The sequence below is a fragment of the Phocoena sinus genome, chromosome 17, assembly GCF_008692025.1.
Source record: "Phocoena sinus isolate mPhoSin1 chromosome 17, mPhoSin1.pri, whole genome shotgun sequence".
Lineage (NCBI taxonomy): Eukaryota > Metazoa > Chordata > Mammalia > Artiodactyla > Phocoenidae > Phocoena > Phocoena sinus.
The window spans coordinates 50,128,979-50,145,718 of NC_045779.1; the positions used below are offsets into that span (position 1 = coordinate 50,128,979).

A 16,740-nucleotide genomic window follows, 5' to 3' on the forward strand; every position below is an offset into this window, starting at 1 on the left:
TCATAGGCAAGCTATTTAGACAAAAGGGTGCATAAATCCAGAAATGCTTAGATTGCATAACTCTTAAAGAATATACTCTGTATAAAAACAAGGGGAAGGGGAGGGTGCGAATGAACTGGGAGATTAGGATTGACATATGTACACTACCATGCTTAAAACAGATAGCTAGTGGGAACATGCTATAAAGCACAGGAGGCTCAGCTCGGTGCTCTGTGACGACCTAGATGGGTGGGAGGGAGGTCCAAGAGGGAGGGGATATAGGTATACATATAGCTGATTCACTTCACTGTACAGCAGAAACTAACACAACATTGTAAAGCAATCTTACTCCAATAAAAACAAACAAAAAAGAAGTATTTTAAAGAGTCTACTATTTCTAGATGCCGTGGTTTTTTTTTGGAATATAATTCCTTTACAATATTGTGTTAGTTTCTGCTGTACAGTGAAGTGAATCAGCTATATGTATACCTATATCCCCTCCCTCTTGGACCTCCCTCCCACCCCCTGCATCCCACCCATCTGGGTCGTCACAGAGCACTGAGCTGAGCTCCCTGTGCTATACAGCACGTTCCCACTAGCTATCTATTTTACACATGGTAGTGTATTTATGTCAAACCTAATCTCCCAATCCGTCCCACCCTCCCCTTCCCCCACTGTGTCCACATGTCCGTTCTCTACATCTATGTCTCTATTCCTGCCCTACACATAGGTTCATCTGTACCATTTTTCTGGATTCCACATATATGCGTTAATATATGATAGTTGCTTTTCTCTTTCTGGCTATTGAGATACGGAGTAGTCATAAAAATCTTCTGTATAAATATGTTACAGCTGGAAACACAAAATACTTTAAAGAAACTTCTAAGTGTTGGACTTAAAGCTAATCTACACACTTCTTTTTTTACTGAAGTGTAGTTGATTTACAATATTGCATTACGTGTACAGCATAGTGATCGAATATTTGGATAGATTATACTTAAAGTTATAAAATATTGGCTATATTCCCTGTGCTATATAATATATCTTTGTAGCTAATTTATTTTCTACATAGTAGTTTGTACCTCTTTATCCCCTACCCTATCTTGGCCCTCCCCTGTTCCCTCACCCCATTGGTAACCACTAGTTTGTTCTTTACATTTGTGAGTCAGTTTCTGTTTTATTATATTCATTCCTTGTTTCATTTTTTAGATTCCACATATAAGTGACAACATACTGTATTTGTCTTTCTCTAGGCATAATATGCTTCAGGTCCATCCAGGTTGTTGCAAATGGCAAAATTTCATTCTTTTTTATGGCTGAGTAATATTCCATTATATATATAAAATGTATATAATTTTCCATTTTATATATATAATATACATGTAAATATATGTATGCCACATCTTCTTTACTCATTTGACTACTGATGACACTTAAGTTGCTTCTATATCTTGGCTATTGTAAATTAATGCTGCTATGAACATGGGCTGCATATATCTTTTCGAATGTGTTTTCATTTTCTTCAGGTATATGCCCAGGAGTGGAGTTGTTGGATCATGTGGTAGGTCTATTTTTAATGTCTTCAGGAATCTCCATACTGTTTTCCATACTGGCTGCACCAATTTACATTCCCACCAACAGTGAACTAGGGTTCCCTTTTCTCCATATCCTCACCAACATTTATTATTTGTGGTCTTTTTGATGATGGCCATTCTGACAGGTGTGAGGTGATATCTCATTGTGGTTTTTATTTGCATTTCTCTGATGATTAGGGATGTTGAGCATCTTTCCATGTGTCTGTTGGCCATCTGTATGTCTTCTTTGGAAAAATGTTTGTTCAGATTCTCTGCCCATTTTTTTTTTTTTTTTTTTTTTTTGCGTTACGCGGGCCTCTCACTGTTGTGGCCTCTCCCGTTGCGGAGCACAGGCTCCGGACGCGCAGGCCCAGCGGCCATGGCTCACGGGACCAGCCGCTCCCCGGCACGTGGGATCTTCCCGGACCGGGGCACGAACCCGTGTCCCCTACATCGGCAGGCAGACTCTCAACCACTGCGCCACCAGGGAAGCCCTCTGCCCATTTTTTAATTCTTCTACATAGAAGAGTATTCCAAATTTGTTGATGATAAATGGATATCACTAGTACGACAACTAATGGATTTTTTTAAAATCACGTATTTATTCTAAACAAAATTGATATTCAAACAAATATTTGTTATGGAAAAATCATTTTGAAAAAGAATGTTAAGAAGTTTTTCCAGGTTAAATGATTTTGTTTCTGAAAGTGTTTTGCATGTGTTTACTCTGAAACATTAATCTCTGCACATTTAAGAAATATTGGAAACATTTTCTTCACTTGTTAAAAATCTTACAAATAGGGCTTCCCTGGTGGCATAGTGCTTGAGAGTCCGCCTGCCGATGCAGAGGACGCGGGTTCGTGCCCCGGTCTGGGAAGATCCCACATGCCGTGGAGCGGCTGGGCCCGTGAGCCATGGCTGCTGAGCCTGCGCGTCCGGAGCCTGTGCTCCACAATGGGAGAGGCCACAACAGTGAGAGGCCCGCGTAACCCAAAAAAAAAAAAAAAAAAAAAAAAAAGATGCAGGACTTGGGTGGGGGAGAATTTTGTGTTTGAGGGATGTGATTTACAACAGTCTGGCTGCAGTATATTGCTGGTCCAGCTCCCAGCACTTTAGCATCCCAGGGTCGATGAAGAAGGTTGCCATAGGAACAATGGGGTCACTAATGTGCAGTATGACTGGAGATGTGATCTCCATGACCTTGACTCTGCATAAGACTCTAGGACCTCCACACTATGCTGGGGTACGGGAGCCCCCAAAGTGAGTGAAGTGATTTCCTTGCTGATTTGATGGGGATTTAAAGATAAAATTAAGCTGATTAAAACATATAATGTATTATATAATTACATTACCACAATATAAAGTATTCTGATATTTCTTGCTTGTCTGGCCTTGTGAATTGAGACTTATAATACATACTTAAATTATCACATTGATTTTGACAATGATACTGCAAAGGAAAAAAAAGCAAGTAAAGATTATTATTATCCATGTTTAATAGCTGAGGAAACAATTTCAGAGAAGGTAAGAGAATTTTCCATGGTAAATATGAGGGCTAGGTTGTTGGCCTAGATCTTCTGAAATATATTCACCTGAGATATTTATCTACAGATATCTGTCCTCTGTTGAAGATTCTTTCTTGAGACATTAACTATATATATGACAATGTTTTGTTGAATATGCACCATTTCCAAAACACTAGATCTATTTCCTGATAAGCAGAGTAGTATTATACCGTTTGTTTCTCATCCATGATAGGCAAAATTCTTTGCTGGCCTCTAAGATTCTTTACCCTATGTTTTACTTGCCCAGTATAATCCCCAGGACTGTGAATGTGATGGATTTCACTCCTGTCTCTGACCTCTAGACCCAGATTTACAGGGCTCATGTGATTAGGTCAAGCACATACAGATAATCTGTCCTGAGAGTGGCCAAGTATGGCCACCAGCTCACATCCAGTAAGAAAAAGAGACTTCAGTTCTACAACCTCAAGAACATCATTCTGCCAACAGCGAGCTTAGACGTATCCTGGGCTCCAGGTGAGGGTACAGCTTGCTGAAGCCTTGATTTTGACCTTGTGAGACACTGAGCAGAAAGCTCAGAAAAATAATACAAAAGGAAGTGACAGCTTGAAATCAATATTTTGATAAAATGTTTCTTGGAGAAAATAAATAAGGTTTTCATGTTGCCAAACAATGAAACATACTGAAATGTTTTAAGCCAAATACATGTTTCCCACTGAAATAGTAATATGGAAAACGAACTTGGGTTTGCATTTAATCACTTTTAAAAACATGAAAGACTGAGTTATATGATTTATAGGACTAAAAATGTTCTGAGTCTATATAATCAGGGAGGAATGAGGTTGGAGCAGTAGAAAGGTAGCAGGGCAATGGAGATGGGGCAGTGAGAGGAATGTTGATAGAGAAGAGGTGAAGAATAGTATAGAATAGAGAAGTAGGTCATTGACTTGGTTCTGTGTGAATGTATAAGATGCATTTAATTTGGGGGCCACCCTAAAGAAATCTGATGATTCCCTTAATCTGAAATAGTCCAGGTTTACAGTGGTAGAAGCAACTTCCCACGAGGAAGGGCAATATGACTTAGCTGCTCTAATTCATATCACTCTGGGTTTACTTCCCCTTGGAGAACTTCCCAGTCCCCAGGGCCACCCCCAAAATTGCCTCAGGGATAATTATTTTTAATTCTTCTACTCTATCACAGAGTGGGCACAAATCCTTCTCTCAATTATCCATGGTATATTTGATGCTAGCCTGGCACATTTAACAAAACATTATAAAGGGAAGCATAAAGGTAACAGAAATAAAATACAATTCACTACTGGTATTTAGATGACCGCTTTGAGAGACCACCAGCTCCATCTGTCCTCATAGAGGCTCCTCCGTGACTGATCTCATTCAACTATCTTATTGAAGGCACCTCTCTGTTTCTCAATAATTAACAATGCACCTGATACATACAGACTTCTCTTGATTTGGGTTCTGCAAGAAGTAGAGCAGGAGGAAAGGAGTTATGGGCAAGTAGTTCATTTGAGAGGGGATTCCAGGAACACTGGTAAAGGATTGGAGATAAGACATGTAAGAAAATAAGACAATCAATAGTGTGCTACCAAGCTAGTTGCCAATGTGAGCAACTGGAGCTTATTTCTACTGGGGAATCTGGGATACAGTGTAGAATACATCCCAGAGTTACCTCAGTCAAGGGGAAAAGAAGCTGAGGTGTTCATCTACAGAAGTCTGTCATCTGCTGTAAACTGTTTATTGAGACATTAACCATCCAGCACTTCTAGGTCACCCTGTGTGGGAGCTAAGCATGCTTTCCTGGTCAGAAGAAACAAAACCAAAGCCAAAACCAAAACAAATGAACAAAGAAAAACCCAAGAGCAACCCCCCTCCACCAAAACAACCCCCCAACCCCCCCCCCAAAAGCCCAGAACTCTTGATAGAGAATCACAGATGGCAAGTTTTCCCAGTAAACAGCCTTTCCTATGGAGAGAAAGTGCCTCGGGGCACCAGTAGTGTCTGCTGTGAGACTTCCCAGTCTTGAGGCCCAGAGACTGTCAGTGAACGCACTTTTACTGATCCCTGTCTACACACCAGGCACCCTCTCCAAGTGGCTTATTCCTACTCTCAACCTCACAAAAGCAATAATATCGGAACCTGATAGTCCAGAAGAGACTACAGCAGAGGCTTTGTGGGGTTTCTTGGTACAATAATGGAAATTCCCACGCCTCCTTTTCCCTGTTCCACTGCCACCAGAAATGCTGTCATCCGCACTCTGGCTGTCCCCTCCTGGGGTGGGGCTCAGATCAGCGTTGTTGCTCTCTGAGTACTAGACTCGTGTTTATTACTAGTTTGGACATAGGCAGCTCAAATATAAGCAAATGTTTTTGTTATGCTAGGATCCAGTTCTTGTTTCTGGCTGTTCCTTTTACTCTAAACAAAAAAGCTTTAATTTTGAAAAAAATATAACCCACATGATTCTCATTAGTATATAAATAATCTGAGGTTCTTTGATGTTTGGGGAAAAAATGTGTCTTTATAATTTTTTGTTGAAAGCAGAAAGGCATTTTTCTTAAAATATAACCTCTCAGGAAAAAAAAAAAAAAAAGACATAGATCATTTTGATTTCCTGCAGTTTTCATTCATGTGTCATGGGTCTATCCATCCCTCCACCCACTCACCCAATCAACCCAATTTACTTACCATCTAAGCTGTCTTCATATTATACTGGCTCCTGGAAACACAAAGTAAAATAAGACACAGAATAAGAACTCAAGTTACAGTCTGGAACAGAAAAAGTGCAAATCATCTGACACTTAATTGAGATTCAAGAATGTTCTAGACACAATGTCAGGTTCTAGTAATAAAAAAAAAAATTAAATTTGATCCCCGACCCAAAATGCTCATTATCTGGACAGAGAACAAGTATATTCATAGTGGACTGGAACACAAGACAAACTGAAAATTCTCTCATATAAGTAGAAGTAAAATGCCATGGGAGCACAGAAGGAGGGTGAGTGATTGACTTTAGGGGAATTTGGGTGAACTTCAAAGAGGAGACGGTTTTCCTGGATATGAACATTCACAGGCACAAATGCTGTAGGCTGAAGTGGGCACTAGGTGCTGTAAGTGACCTAGGTATGATGGAGTGAGCTTTTAGGTGAGGCTATTTATTTCATTATCTTCACACACATGAAAATTACTGGGAAAAGTAGATTAGTCTGTTCACACTCATGATTTCCAGTCTCAATTAAACCTTTAGAAGCACTTGGTAAAGTTGTGACTCCTTTGGGCGTTTAGTTCTCCCATTACCTTAAGTGGTTATTCCAAACCTATTTTCAAACACTATTTAATTGAACTGCCCACACTCTCATAAAATTTCCTTCCCTTCCACTTCCTCTATGAAACAGAGGCCATTAGGTGGCTGTCCCTCCTATAGCATTTCAGTCTCTCCTAATCCCTTCTCCTAGAGGAAGAGATGTTTCTCCTCCTGTTCGAACTCCCAATATCCCATGCTCTCAACCTCAAAACACTTGTTCCTCAAGGAGCTTTCTGTTCCTTCTTTCAACCTCAGTTCATCTAAAGGCTCATTTTCCTTAGCCTTCATGTACATTCACACACCTGTCATCCTAAAAACCATTCCTGTCCCTCTAGTTCCCTCCCTATCTCCTTCCATTCTCAGCATTCTTTTTGAAAGTCTAATCTAAACCAAGCCTCCTCAAACTTTAATGTCCACGAGTCATCTGAAGATCATATTAAAATGAAGATTCTAAGTAGTGGGATGGGGTCTGAGATTCTGCATTTCTAATGAGCCCCTCACCTATAATGGTATCCTAGAAGTCATTCTAAATAGGAAGGGTCTGAACTCTGAATTTTCCTCTTGTCCTTACCTCCCATTTATTCATAACCCTCTTGCTATCTGGTGTCTACCCTAACACCCCTAATTCTGGCCTTACAAAAATCACCAATGGCCCCTTGAATGCCAAATTCAATGGACACTTTTCAATCACAATGCCTCTACCCTCTATGGTGAGTTAGGCACCCCTGATTCTTGATGCAATCTACTCACCGACTTCCATAACTCCATTCCCTCCTGATGATTTTTCCCTTGTCTAGCTGTAATTTATCATCTCCTTTTTGAATTCTCTGTTTACCTGCTCCTTAAAATTTTTATGTTCCATCAAGTGTTTCACTGAGATCTATTTCACTATATACTCTCGTGAAATAATCTCATCTAGTAATTTTACTTTCTGCCTAGATAATATAGAGCCCACTATCTTCCACGTTAGTCCTGCTTGAGCTCAGACTCATATATCCCATTGTCAAGCTTGAATCACTAGACTCTCTACCTCAACATGTAAAATCGAACTCATTAGCCACTCCCCCAAACCCGTGTTCCCTATTTTGGACATTTGCACCATCTTCTATCTAATTAACCAAGACAAAAATCTGGAATGACCTTGACCCTGTCCACCTTCCATCTAATCATTAAATTATTTGGATTCTTTTTCCTTAAAACCACTCAAAATTCAGCTTATCCAGTTCATTCATATTGTACTGCTGTATAGATCATGTCCTCATTCTAACAGACTTGTATCACAGTGTCCTCACTAGCCCAGACTTTTCCAGTTTTACCTCTTTCAAATGCATCGACTAATTGCAGCAAGTATAGTCTTTCTAAAGTGTGCAAAACCCTTCATTGTCTCCCTTTAACGACAAAATAATGCCTAAGCTTAGGAATATGACCTATATTCTCTCTTTATCTAGCCCCATCTCCAGCCTCATCTCCTGCTGCCCCTCTCTCAAATAAACTTCACAGTCCATAACTTGGGGTTCCCTATAACTCCATGCTTTCTGACATCTTTATGCCTTTGCAGTTCCTCTGTTTCTCTGCAAACTCCCAATAAACCTTCAAAACAAAGCTCAGAGGCCATCTTCTATAAAATGTATTTGTGTAAATTGAGGGAAGCCTACATGTTTCTTTAAATTTTAAAAACATGTACATATAAAATTTACTACTGAGTAGTAGTTAATTTGTTTTCCTTACAATTATTATACGCAACATAACCTTCAGCACATAATCACTCTTATCTCAGTTGCAACTCTTATTCTCCTTGCAGCTTAAACATACTAATTTTATTAATTTCAATTTTGTTGTACTGCTCATTAATGTAACTTGCTTATTTTTCTCACTGATATTAAGTTTCCTTATGCCTTAGTCACCTATATTGCTATTACCTTCTTAATGCTTCATCTGGATGCTGAGTAGTTTCTCACTATGTTTGTAAAAAATAATTCACCCGTGTTTTATAGTTTTCTGCATACAGGTCTTTTGTCTCCTTAGGTAGATTTATTTCTAGGTATTTTATTCTTTTTGTTGCAATGGTAAATGGGAGTGTTTCCTTAATTTCTCTTTCAGATTTTTCATCATTAGTGTACATGAATGCAAGAGATTTCTGTGCATTAATTTTGTATCCTGCTACTTTACCAAATTCATTGATTAGCTCTAGTAGTTTTCTGGTAGCATCTTTAGGATTCTCTATGTATAGTATCATGTCATCTGTAAACAGTAACAGATTTACTTGTTCTTCATGATTTGGATTCCTTTTATTTCTTTTTCTTCTCTGATTGCTGTGGCTAAAACTTCCAAAACAATGTTGAATAAGAGTGGTGAGAGTGGGCAACCTTGTCTTGTTCCTGATCTTAGTGGAAATGGTTTCAGTGTTTCACCATTGAGAACGATGTTGGCTGTGGGTTTGTCATATATGGCCTTTATTACGTTGAGGTAAGTTCCCTCTATGCCTACTTTCTGGAGGGTTTTTATCATAAATGGGTGTTGAATTTTGTCGAAAGCTTTTTCTACATCTATTGAGATGATCATATGGCTTTTATCCTTCATTTTGTTAATATGGTCTATCACATTGATTGACTGACGAAAGAAATTAAAGATGATACAAACAGATGGAGAGATATACCATGTTCTTGGATTGGAAGAATCAACATTGTGAAAATGACTATACTACCCAAAGCAATCTACAGATTCAATGCAATCCCTATCAAACTACCAATGGCGTTTTTCACAGAACTAGAACAAAAAATTTCACAATTTGTATGGAAACACAAAAGACCCCGAATAGCCAAAGCAATCTTGAGACAGAAAAACAGAGCTGGAAGAATCAGGCTCCCTGACTTCAGACTATACTACAAAGCTACAGTAATCATGACAGTATGGGGCCAGCACAAAAACAGAAATATAGATCAGTGGAACAGGATAGAAAGCCCAGTGATAAACCCACTCACATATGGTCACCTAATTTTTGATAAAGGAGGCAAGAATATACAATGGAGAAAAGACAGCCTCTTCATTAAGTGGTGCTGGGAAAACTGGACAGCTGCATGCAAAAGAATGAAATTAGAACACTCTCTAACACCATACACAAAAATAAAGTCACAATGTATTAAAGACCTAAATGTAAGGCCAGACACTATAAAACTCTTAGAGGAAAACACAGGCAGAACACTCTATGACATAAACCACAGCAAGATCCTTTTTGACCCACCTCCTAGAGACATGGAAATAAAAACAAAAATAAACAAATGGGAGGTAATGAAACTTATAAGTTTTTGCACAGCAAAGGAAACCATAAACAAGATGAAAAGACAACCCTCAGAATGGGAGAAAATATTTGCAAATGAAGCAACTAACAAAGGATTAATCTCCAAAATTTACAAGCAGCTCATGCAGGTCAGTATCAATGAAACAAACAACCCAATCCAAAAATGGGCAGGAGACCTCAACAGACATTTCTCCAAAGAAGATATACAGATTGCCAACAAACACATGAAAGGATGCTCAACATCACTAAGTAGAGAAATGCAAATCAAAACTACAATGAGGTATCACCTCACACCAGTCAGAATAGCCATCATAAAAACATCTACAAACAATAAATGCTGGAGAGGGTGTGGAGAAAAGGCGACCCTCTTGCACTGTTGGTGGGAATGTAAATTGATACAGCCACTATGGAGAACAGTATGGAGATTCCTTAAAAAACTAAAAACAGAACTGCAATGACCCATATGACCCAGCAATCCCGCTACTGGACATATACCCTGAGAAAACCATAATTCAAAAAGAGTCATGTACCACAATGTTCATTGCAGCACAATTTACAATAGCCAGGACATGGAAGCAACCTAAGTGTCCATTGACAGATGAATGGATAAAGAAGATGTGGCACATATATACAATGGAATATTAGCCATAAAAAGAAACGAAATTGAGTTATTTGTAGTGAGGTGGATGGACCTAGAGTCTGTCATACAGAGTGAAGTCAGAAAGAGAAAAACAAATACTGTAAGTGAACATATATATATGGAACCTAAAAAAAAAAAGTTATGAAGAACCTAGGGGCAGGACAGGAATAAAGACAAAGATGTAGAGAATGGACTTGAGGACACAGGGAGGGGGAAGGGTAAGCAGGGACAAAGTGAGAGAGTGGCATGGACTAATATATAATACCAAATGTAAAATAGATAGCTAGTGGGAAGCAGCCACATAGAACAGGGAGATCAGCTCGGTGCTTTGTGACCACCTAGAGGGGTGGGATAGGGAGGGTGGGAGGGAGACGCAAGAGGGAGGAGATATGGGGATATATGTATATGCATAGCTGATTCACTTTGTTATAAAGCAGAAACTAAAACACCATTGTAAAGCAATTATACTCCAATAAAGATGTTTAAAAAAATAATAATTCACCCTCTGTCCATTCAGCCTATAAAATAATTTCCTAAAGGGAGAGCTATGTAACTACAATCCAGAAACTCGTTATGAATATTATTGTTATACCTTTCTCCTAACGGAAACGTTCAATTTAGAGCCTTAATTTTCTTCTCTAACCTTTTATATCACTGTTTTGATGTTTAGGCATTGTATTAAAGTGCACAGATATTCTTATGTGTGCTTGTAATATTTTCTTTTAAGTCCATTGTAACTTACAATATTTTAGTACTTTCTCGAAAGTCACTTCTGGTTCCTTACAGCATATGTAGGAAGCATACATATATTTTAAAATTTAACTTACATAAGAGCAACTTAGGTAAGGTAGTCCCAGTTCTGTGGCAGCAAGAGCTGATAATGTTACCGCCCTTTATGCTCTTTACCTTTTATACCAAACTCAGATATTCAGAATGCATCCTATTATTCTACACTGAGTTCCCAGAATTTATTGTTAATTGTCATATAATAATCCAACATTTAATAATTGACAGGACATCCTAAAGCAAAGGAAATAAAATCAAAAATAAACAAATGGGACCTAATTAAACTTAAAAGCTTTTGCACAGCAACGGAAACCACTGACAAAATAAAGAGACAACCTGCTGAATGGGAGAAAATATTTGCAAATGATATGACAGATAAGGGGTTAATATCCAACATATATAAATGGCTCATACAACTTCACATCAAAAAACAAAAAAAAACAGGGATTCCCTGGTGGCACAGTGTTTGAGAGTCCGCCTGCCGATGCAGGGGCCACGGGTTCGTGACCCAGTCTGGGAAGGTCCCACATGCCGCAGAGCGGCTGGGCCTGTGAGCCATGGTCGCTGAGCCTGCGCGTCCGGAGCCTGTGCTCCGCAACGGGAGAGGCCACAACAGTGAGAGGCCCACGTACCAAAAAAAAAAAAAAAAAAAAAAAAGAACACACATAACAAATGTTGGCCAGGATGTGGAGAAAAGGAGGGAACCTTCGTACACTGTTGGTGGGAATGTAAATTGGTACAGCTACTGTGGAAAACAATATGGAGGCTTCTCAAAAAAACTAAAAATGGAACTACCATCTGGCCCAGCAATTCCACTCCTGGGTATATATCCAAAAAAACCAAAAACACTCATTTGAAAAGATACATGCACCCCAATGTTCATAGCAGCATTATTTACAACTGATAAGTATGGAAGCAACCTAAGTGTCCATCAGCAGATGAATGGATAAAGAAGATAGGTATATATATATATATATATGATGGAATACTATTCATCTATTAAAAAGAAGGAAATTTTGCCATTTGCAGCAACATGGATGGACTTGTAGGGCATTATGCTAAGTGAAATAAGTCAGAGAAACATAAATACTGTATGATATCAATTACATGTAGAATCTAAAAAATACAACAAACTAGTGAATAAAACAAAAAGAAGCAGACTCACAGATGTAGACAACAAACTAGTGGTTACCAGTGGGGAGAGGAAAAGGGGCAGAGGCAATATAAGGGTAGGGGAAAAAACAGGGCTATTATGGGATTGTATTAAATCATGTGTATGAAGCTTTTGCAAATTGTAAAGCACTATAGCATTTAAAGAATCTTTCATTCAATAAAAAAAAATAAGAAAATTTTTAAAATAATAATTGACAGGACATAACAATCATACAGTAGAGATGTGGGATTCAGAACCATTGCTTTGATCTAACATTCTAAAGGAGTTAAGCTTTCTTATCACATCCAAGACTGAAAATTTTTCAAAGATTGAGGCTTTAGTTCATTTAGTAGGTTTTTTTTTTTTCCTTATGGAGACTATACTTCCATATATCTCTAATTTTAAAACTTGTAAAATATTTAAAATGAGATGGAGTTGCACAAATATGTTACTTTCAATTTTATTTAAATCAAATAAAGCTGTGACTGATGTGAAGAAATTGGCATAGAAACTACATGAATTAACATAAAAATTTAAAGACAAAATCTTATTACCTAATTATCTTATCCTGAATAATTAAATGCAAAGGAGATACATGTTAAATGGCCACAAACATGTAGGCATTACACAGTGCACATATGGAGTCATAAAACATTTTATACTGCTTTATTATAAATAATTGGAAATATTTCATTTTTCAAACCCAGGTAACAAAACAGTAAACATCATGCTTGCTTTTTTTTTTTCATAATTTCCTTTTATTTTTGTATTATGAGTTGGGAAATAGTATTACTTATCAAAAGACCGGTAAAAAAAAAACTCTGTAGGAACACACAAAACAAAACACTCACTTTCATTCACTTAAATGAGAACAAACAAGAAGGTTTTTGGAGGGAGAGGCTAAACGCTGCTATGAAGGAGTCTCCAAGAACAGAAAAACTGTGGTATACCTGCGAATATCACTTGTAAGGCAAAACAGGTTTGTACACACACACAAAAGGTATAAACACTTGATGGTAAACTTTAAAAAATAATTTCTTAACAATGTGAGTAGCTTTATTTTCTCAAATGGAGGAAAGCCACAAAGGCACAACAGATCAAGTCACCAGGTCTAAAATTGGTATTGTTGCCCTGATAAAAATTTTTTTTAAGAAAGGAGGCCCAATATGGATTTCAATTTTCTTATCTCACAGTACACCTCATGTTTTGATAAAAACTGTTCACTCTTGTAACCTTGGACACTTAGAGGCAGAAAGCACTTCCTGATAAAATATTGTAGTAACTTCAAATTCCCACAAAAATCTGTGCCCCAAATTCACTTAAAATAGATTATCCCATAGGAATATTTTCATTAAGAGATTTATAGCAGCTAGTAATTAGAATTTTCTTAGTCAAGTGACTATGATTAATTTTCTTTTTTGTGCATGTGTTTTCCTTAATGTATAATACAAAGTTTGCCAATTTTCTTCCCTAATGATAATGTATTAACATCAGAAATTGCCTAAGAAAACAGCGTCCAAGGGAGAAAAATATGAAGAAATAACATATTTCATAAAGTGGTATAGTAGATTTTTTTGGAAGTGTGTTTATTTGCATCAACTGTGGACAATGTTGCATATTCCAGATTAAACAGCTATTAGGTTTACTATGGATATAAACAGGCTATGTACAATGAAATTTATAATTCTTCTTTCATTTTTCATAGACTTCAGAGTATGTCTTTTATAGAAACTGGAACAGGGTGAATCTGGAAAGCAAGTTTCAGTTAATTAGCAAAAATTAAATTAGCATGAAATAGGGTGAAGAATTGAAGGTAATGATTTTAAAAATAATAAAGTTATACAAGTGTACACATGCAAGAAGATACTGTAAAATGAACTGTTCCAGTTTACTTGGTTTTATTTCAACTTAATACACTCTAAAATACTGCTTTCATGTATAATATCAAAGGAAATATTAAATGCATGTATATTATTTTAAGGGCTTGATGATATATTTCACATTCTTTAAACTTTACTCAAGCTATAAATATATTTATATATCAGTCAGTTTTTAAAGTAAATGAAAACTGTAGCATGGGGGAGATCATTTTTCACCTTATATGTCCATACTTGATTACGTCCATTTTTTCTGAAAACTGTACCAAAAAAATCAAAGAGAGATGGAGTGTTTTTCTACCTCACACTGCTATTCTTCAGGCACTATAATTCTTTATAGTTTACCAAAATGGAATTTAAATTTGAAGACGGGTTAACTGAAATCAACTAGTAAGTATGATTTAGGAATTAGGCTTCTGAAATCCATTTAACCAACTCAGAGGACAATGCTGTTCCTCCTAAACTTTTATTAAAATTGTGCAACAGTACGAACTTATTGTTAGTAGGTTTGCAGAGAAATAACATCATTTCACTGGCGCACATCTTTCCCACAGGATTACGGCAGGCCTGTTTTTATTCTTCACGTATACTCTTTCCGTTGTTGTTGCTCATCTTCTTTTTCTTCGGTTTTACGTGAAATAAACCATATTTATCATCTGGTTATTATAGTTCTGTAATAAGATCCAGTAGTAGTTTGAAGCACAGCGAGCTGAACAGTTTCTTCCCTTTTTAAAGCATGACAGTGAGTGGCATTCTCTGTAGTCAAGCCATATGAACACAGTCACCCCAAGGAGAGGCTTCTGTGAAATCAAAAGGTTCCAAATTCACAGTCAAGAACCTTGGTGACTTCACATAACTGCTACTTGCTGCTGGAAGGGAGACAATATTGTTTGCTTCAGAAGTTTCCAAGCAGTTTCTCATCTGGTGGCTTCTCCAGATTTCTTGGTGGCCTTTTAAATTGCTTTTGACATTGTACCTTCAAAAGTCCAAAGGTCGAATCATCATAGTTGTGGAACGTAAGGAGTAACTGGGCCCTTTGAAATAATGCCACTTTATTCCATTCAGTTTTCCGTGGTTCTGCCCCGCTGTATAAAACATTCCATTTAGATTGGATGGGCCACAAGCATCAAACCACCAGCCTGAAAAATTAGTTAATAACGGAAGAGAGAAGAAGGAGAAGAAACAATTACATAAGTAAACTGAACATTTGGAAATTAATGCCATTAACTGAGGGGATACTTATTCATACTTATGATTATTTGCAAATAATCATAAGGAGGTATTCAATAAATATCTTCGTGGTAGTGAAATTGTTTTAAATGGCATCCAATTTAGACAGTGTACAAACAATCAGAAAGAGGAATGCTTTCATGAAAATCAGCTTTCAGTGTCACTCCATTGGGACTCAATTCCCAATGTAATGGTGGGAAACATCTGGGCTTCAAGGTACTCTGTAGTCAGGCCTGGATTCATACAAAGGGCAAGTAGAATGAAACCCTTAAGAGGCATTCTACCTGAAGCCTGTTATTGGGAACAGAACAATTAATTATTAGCAATCAAGTTCAGAAGCTTAGACAACTGGTATCTAAATACAAAGAAATGTTCTCCATCAACTTCATAATTTTGCCAAGAACTGGCCCTCAGCTGCTTCTGAAATAAACTGGATACCAGAAAATGATTATGAATTTGAATTGCTGTGCCCTCTCTGTAGCTTATGCACTACGGGAAGTGTTCATCAATAGTGGCCATATAGTTCCTATATAGCAGTATTTTTTTTCTGTGATTGTTCAAGTTCTTTCTAACGTAGTAAAAAGAAAAATGATGAGTAACGTAGAGATCCTATGCCCACATAGCTCTCTGCAAGGATAACTCAGTACTTTATTTTTTTCATGAATTAGGTTCTTAGGTTTTTAGATAAAACATAGTACTTTTTCTCCCTCTTCTGAAGTAACACTGCTGAAATCTTTAGGGAGAGATTTATGCCAGAGACATTCTGGCATATTTGTATTTGGATACAGTTGACCTCCCTTTGATTACAGAGTTATACCTAAGGGACTAATAGCTAAAGAAAGAGAAAGCTGTACAGCTGATGTTTAACTGTAACACGAGCATCATCTTGCAGAAACTTTAGAAAAAGTTAAATGGAGAAAAGCTAGTTCTCATTTTTCAATTTTGGAGGATGAATACAGCTGGGTTTGTTTATAAAGTCATACTAGAGGCCTAACGAGCTGTATTAATCGCTAATTCATCCTAGGAAAAAGTAAGGTATGTCAGTGAATTTGGAAAGACGCTATATTTAATGTTTTACCAACTGTATGCAAATAACATAGTAATTAATGCAGTCAAACCATGAGGGACAAGCAAGTTCTTATTTGGCAAGGAAGGAGAAAACTGTAAAATTTCACCTTCTTCTTCTTAATTCCTTTAAAATTTTTTGGTAAGTATAACTAGTAAAAATATGCTATTTATATCACAAAAGGCTTTCTAATATTAGGGAATTTATTTACCCATAAGACTCTCAAAGGACAAAATGAAACTCAACTTAATTGCTTCGGTATTTTAACTTTCTCCTCCTTTTCTATGACCTTCTT

The 16,740-nt window shown here is 37.2% G+C and overlaps 1 protein-coding gene across 4 annotated transcripts in view; it reads right to left on the bottom strand.

Moving 5' to 3' along the window:
- Positions 1-16,740, bottom strand: part of ANGPT1 (angiopoietin 1) — a 278,627-nt gene that overhangs the window by 5,898 nt on the left and 255,989 nt on the right. For 3 of the 4 annotated variants that reach the window (XM_032610143.1, XM_032610144.1, XM_032610146.1), the window contains exon 9: positions 12,912-15,288. In XM_032610143.1, the coding sequence (XP_032466034.1) occupies positions 15,128-15,288 (161 nt within the window). In that variant the 3' untranslated portion in view covers positions 12,912-15,127. Of the gene's footprint in view, positions 1-5,779; positions 5,811-12,911; positions 15,289-16,740 lie in introns of those variants that run through there. The other variant, XM_032610145.1, reaches the window with a different exon arrangement.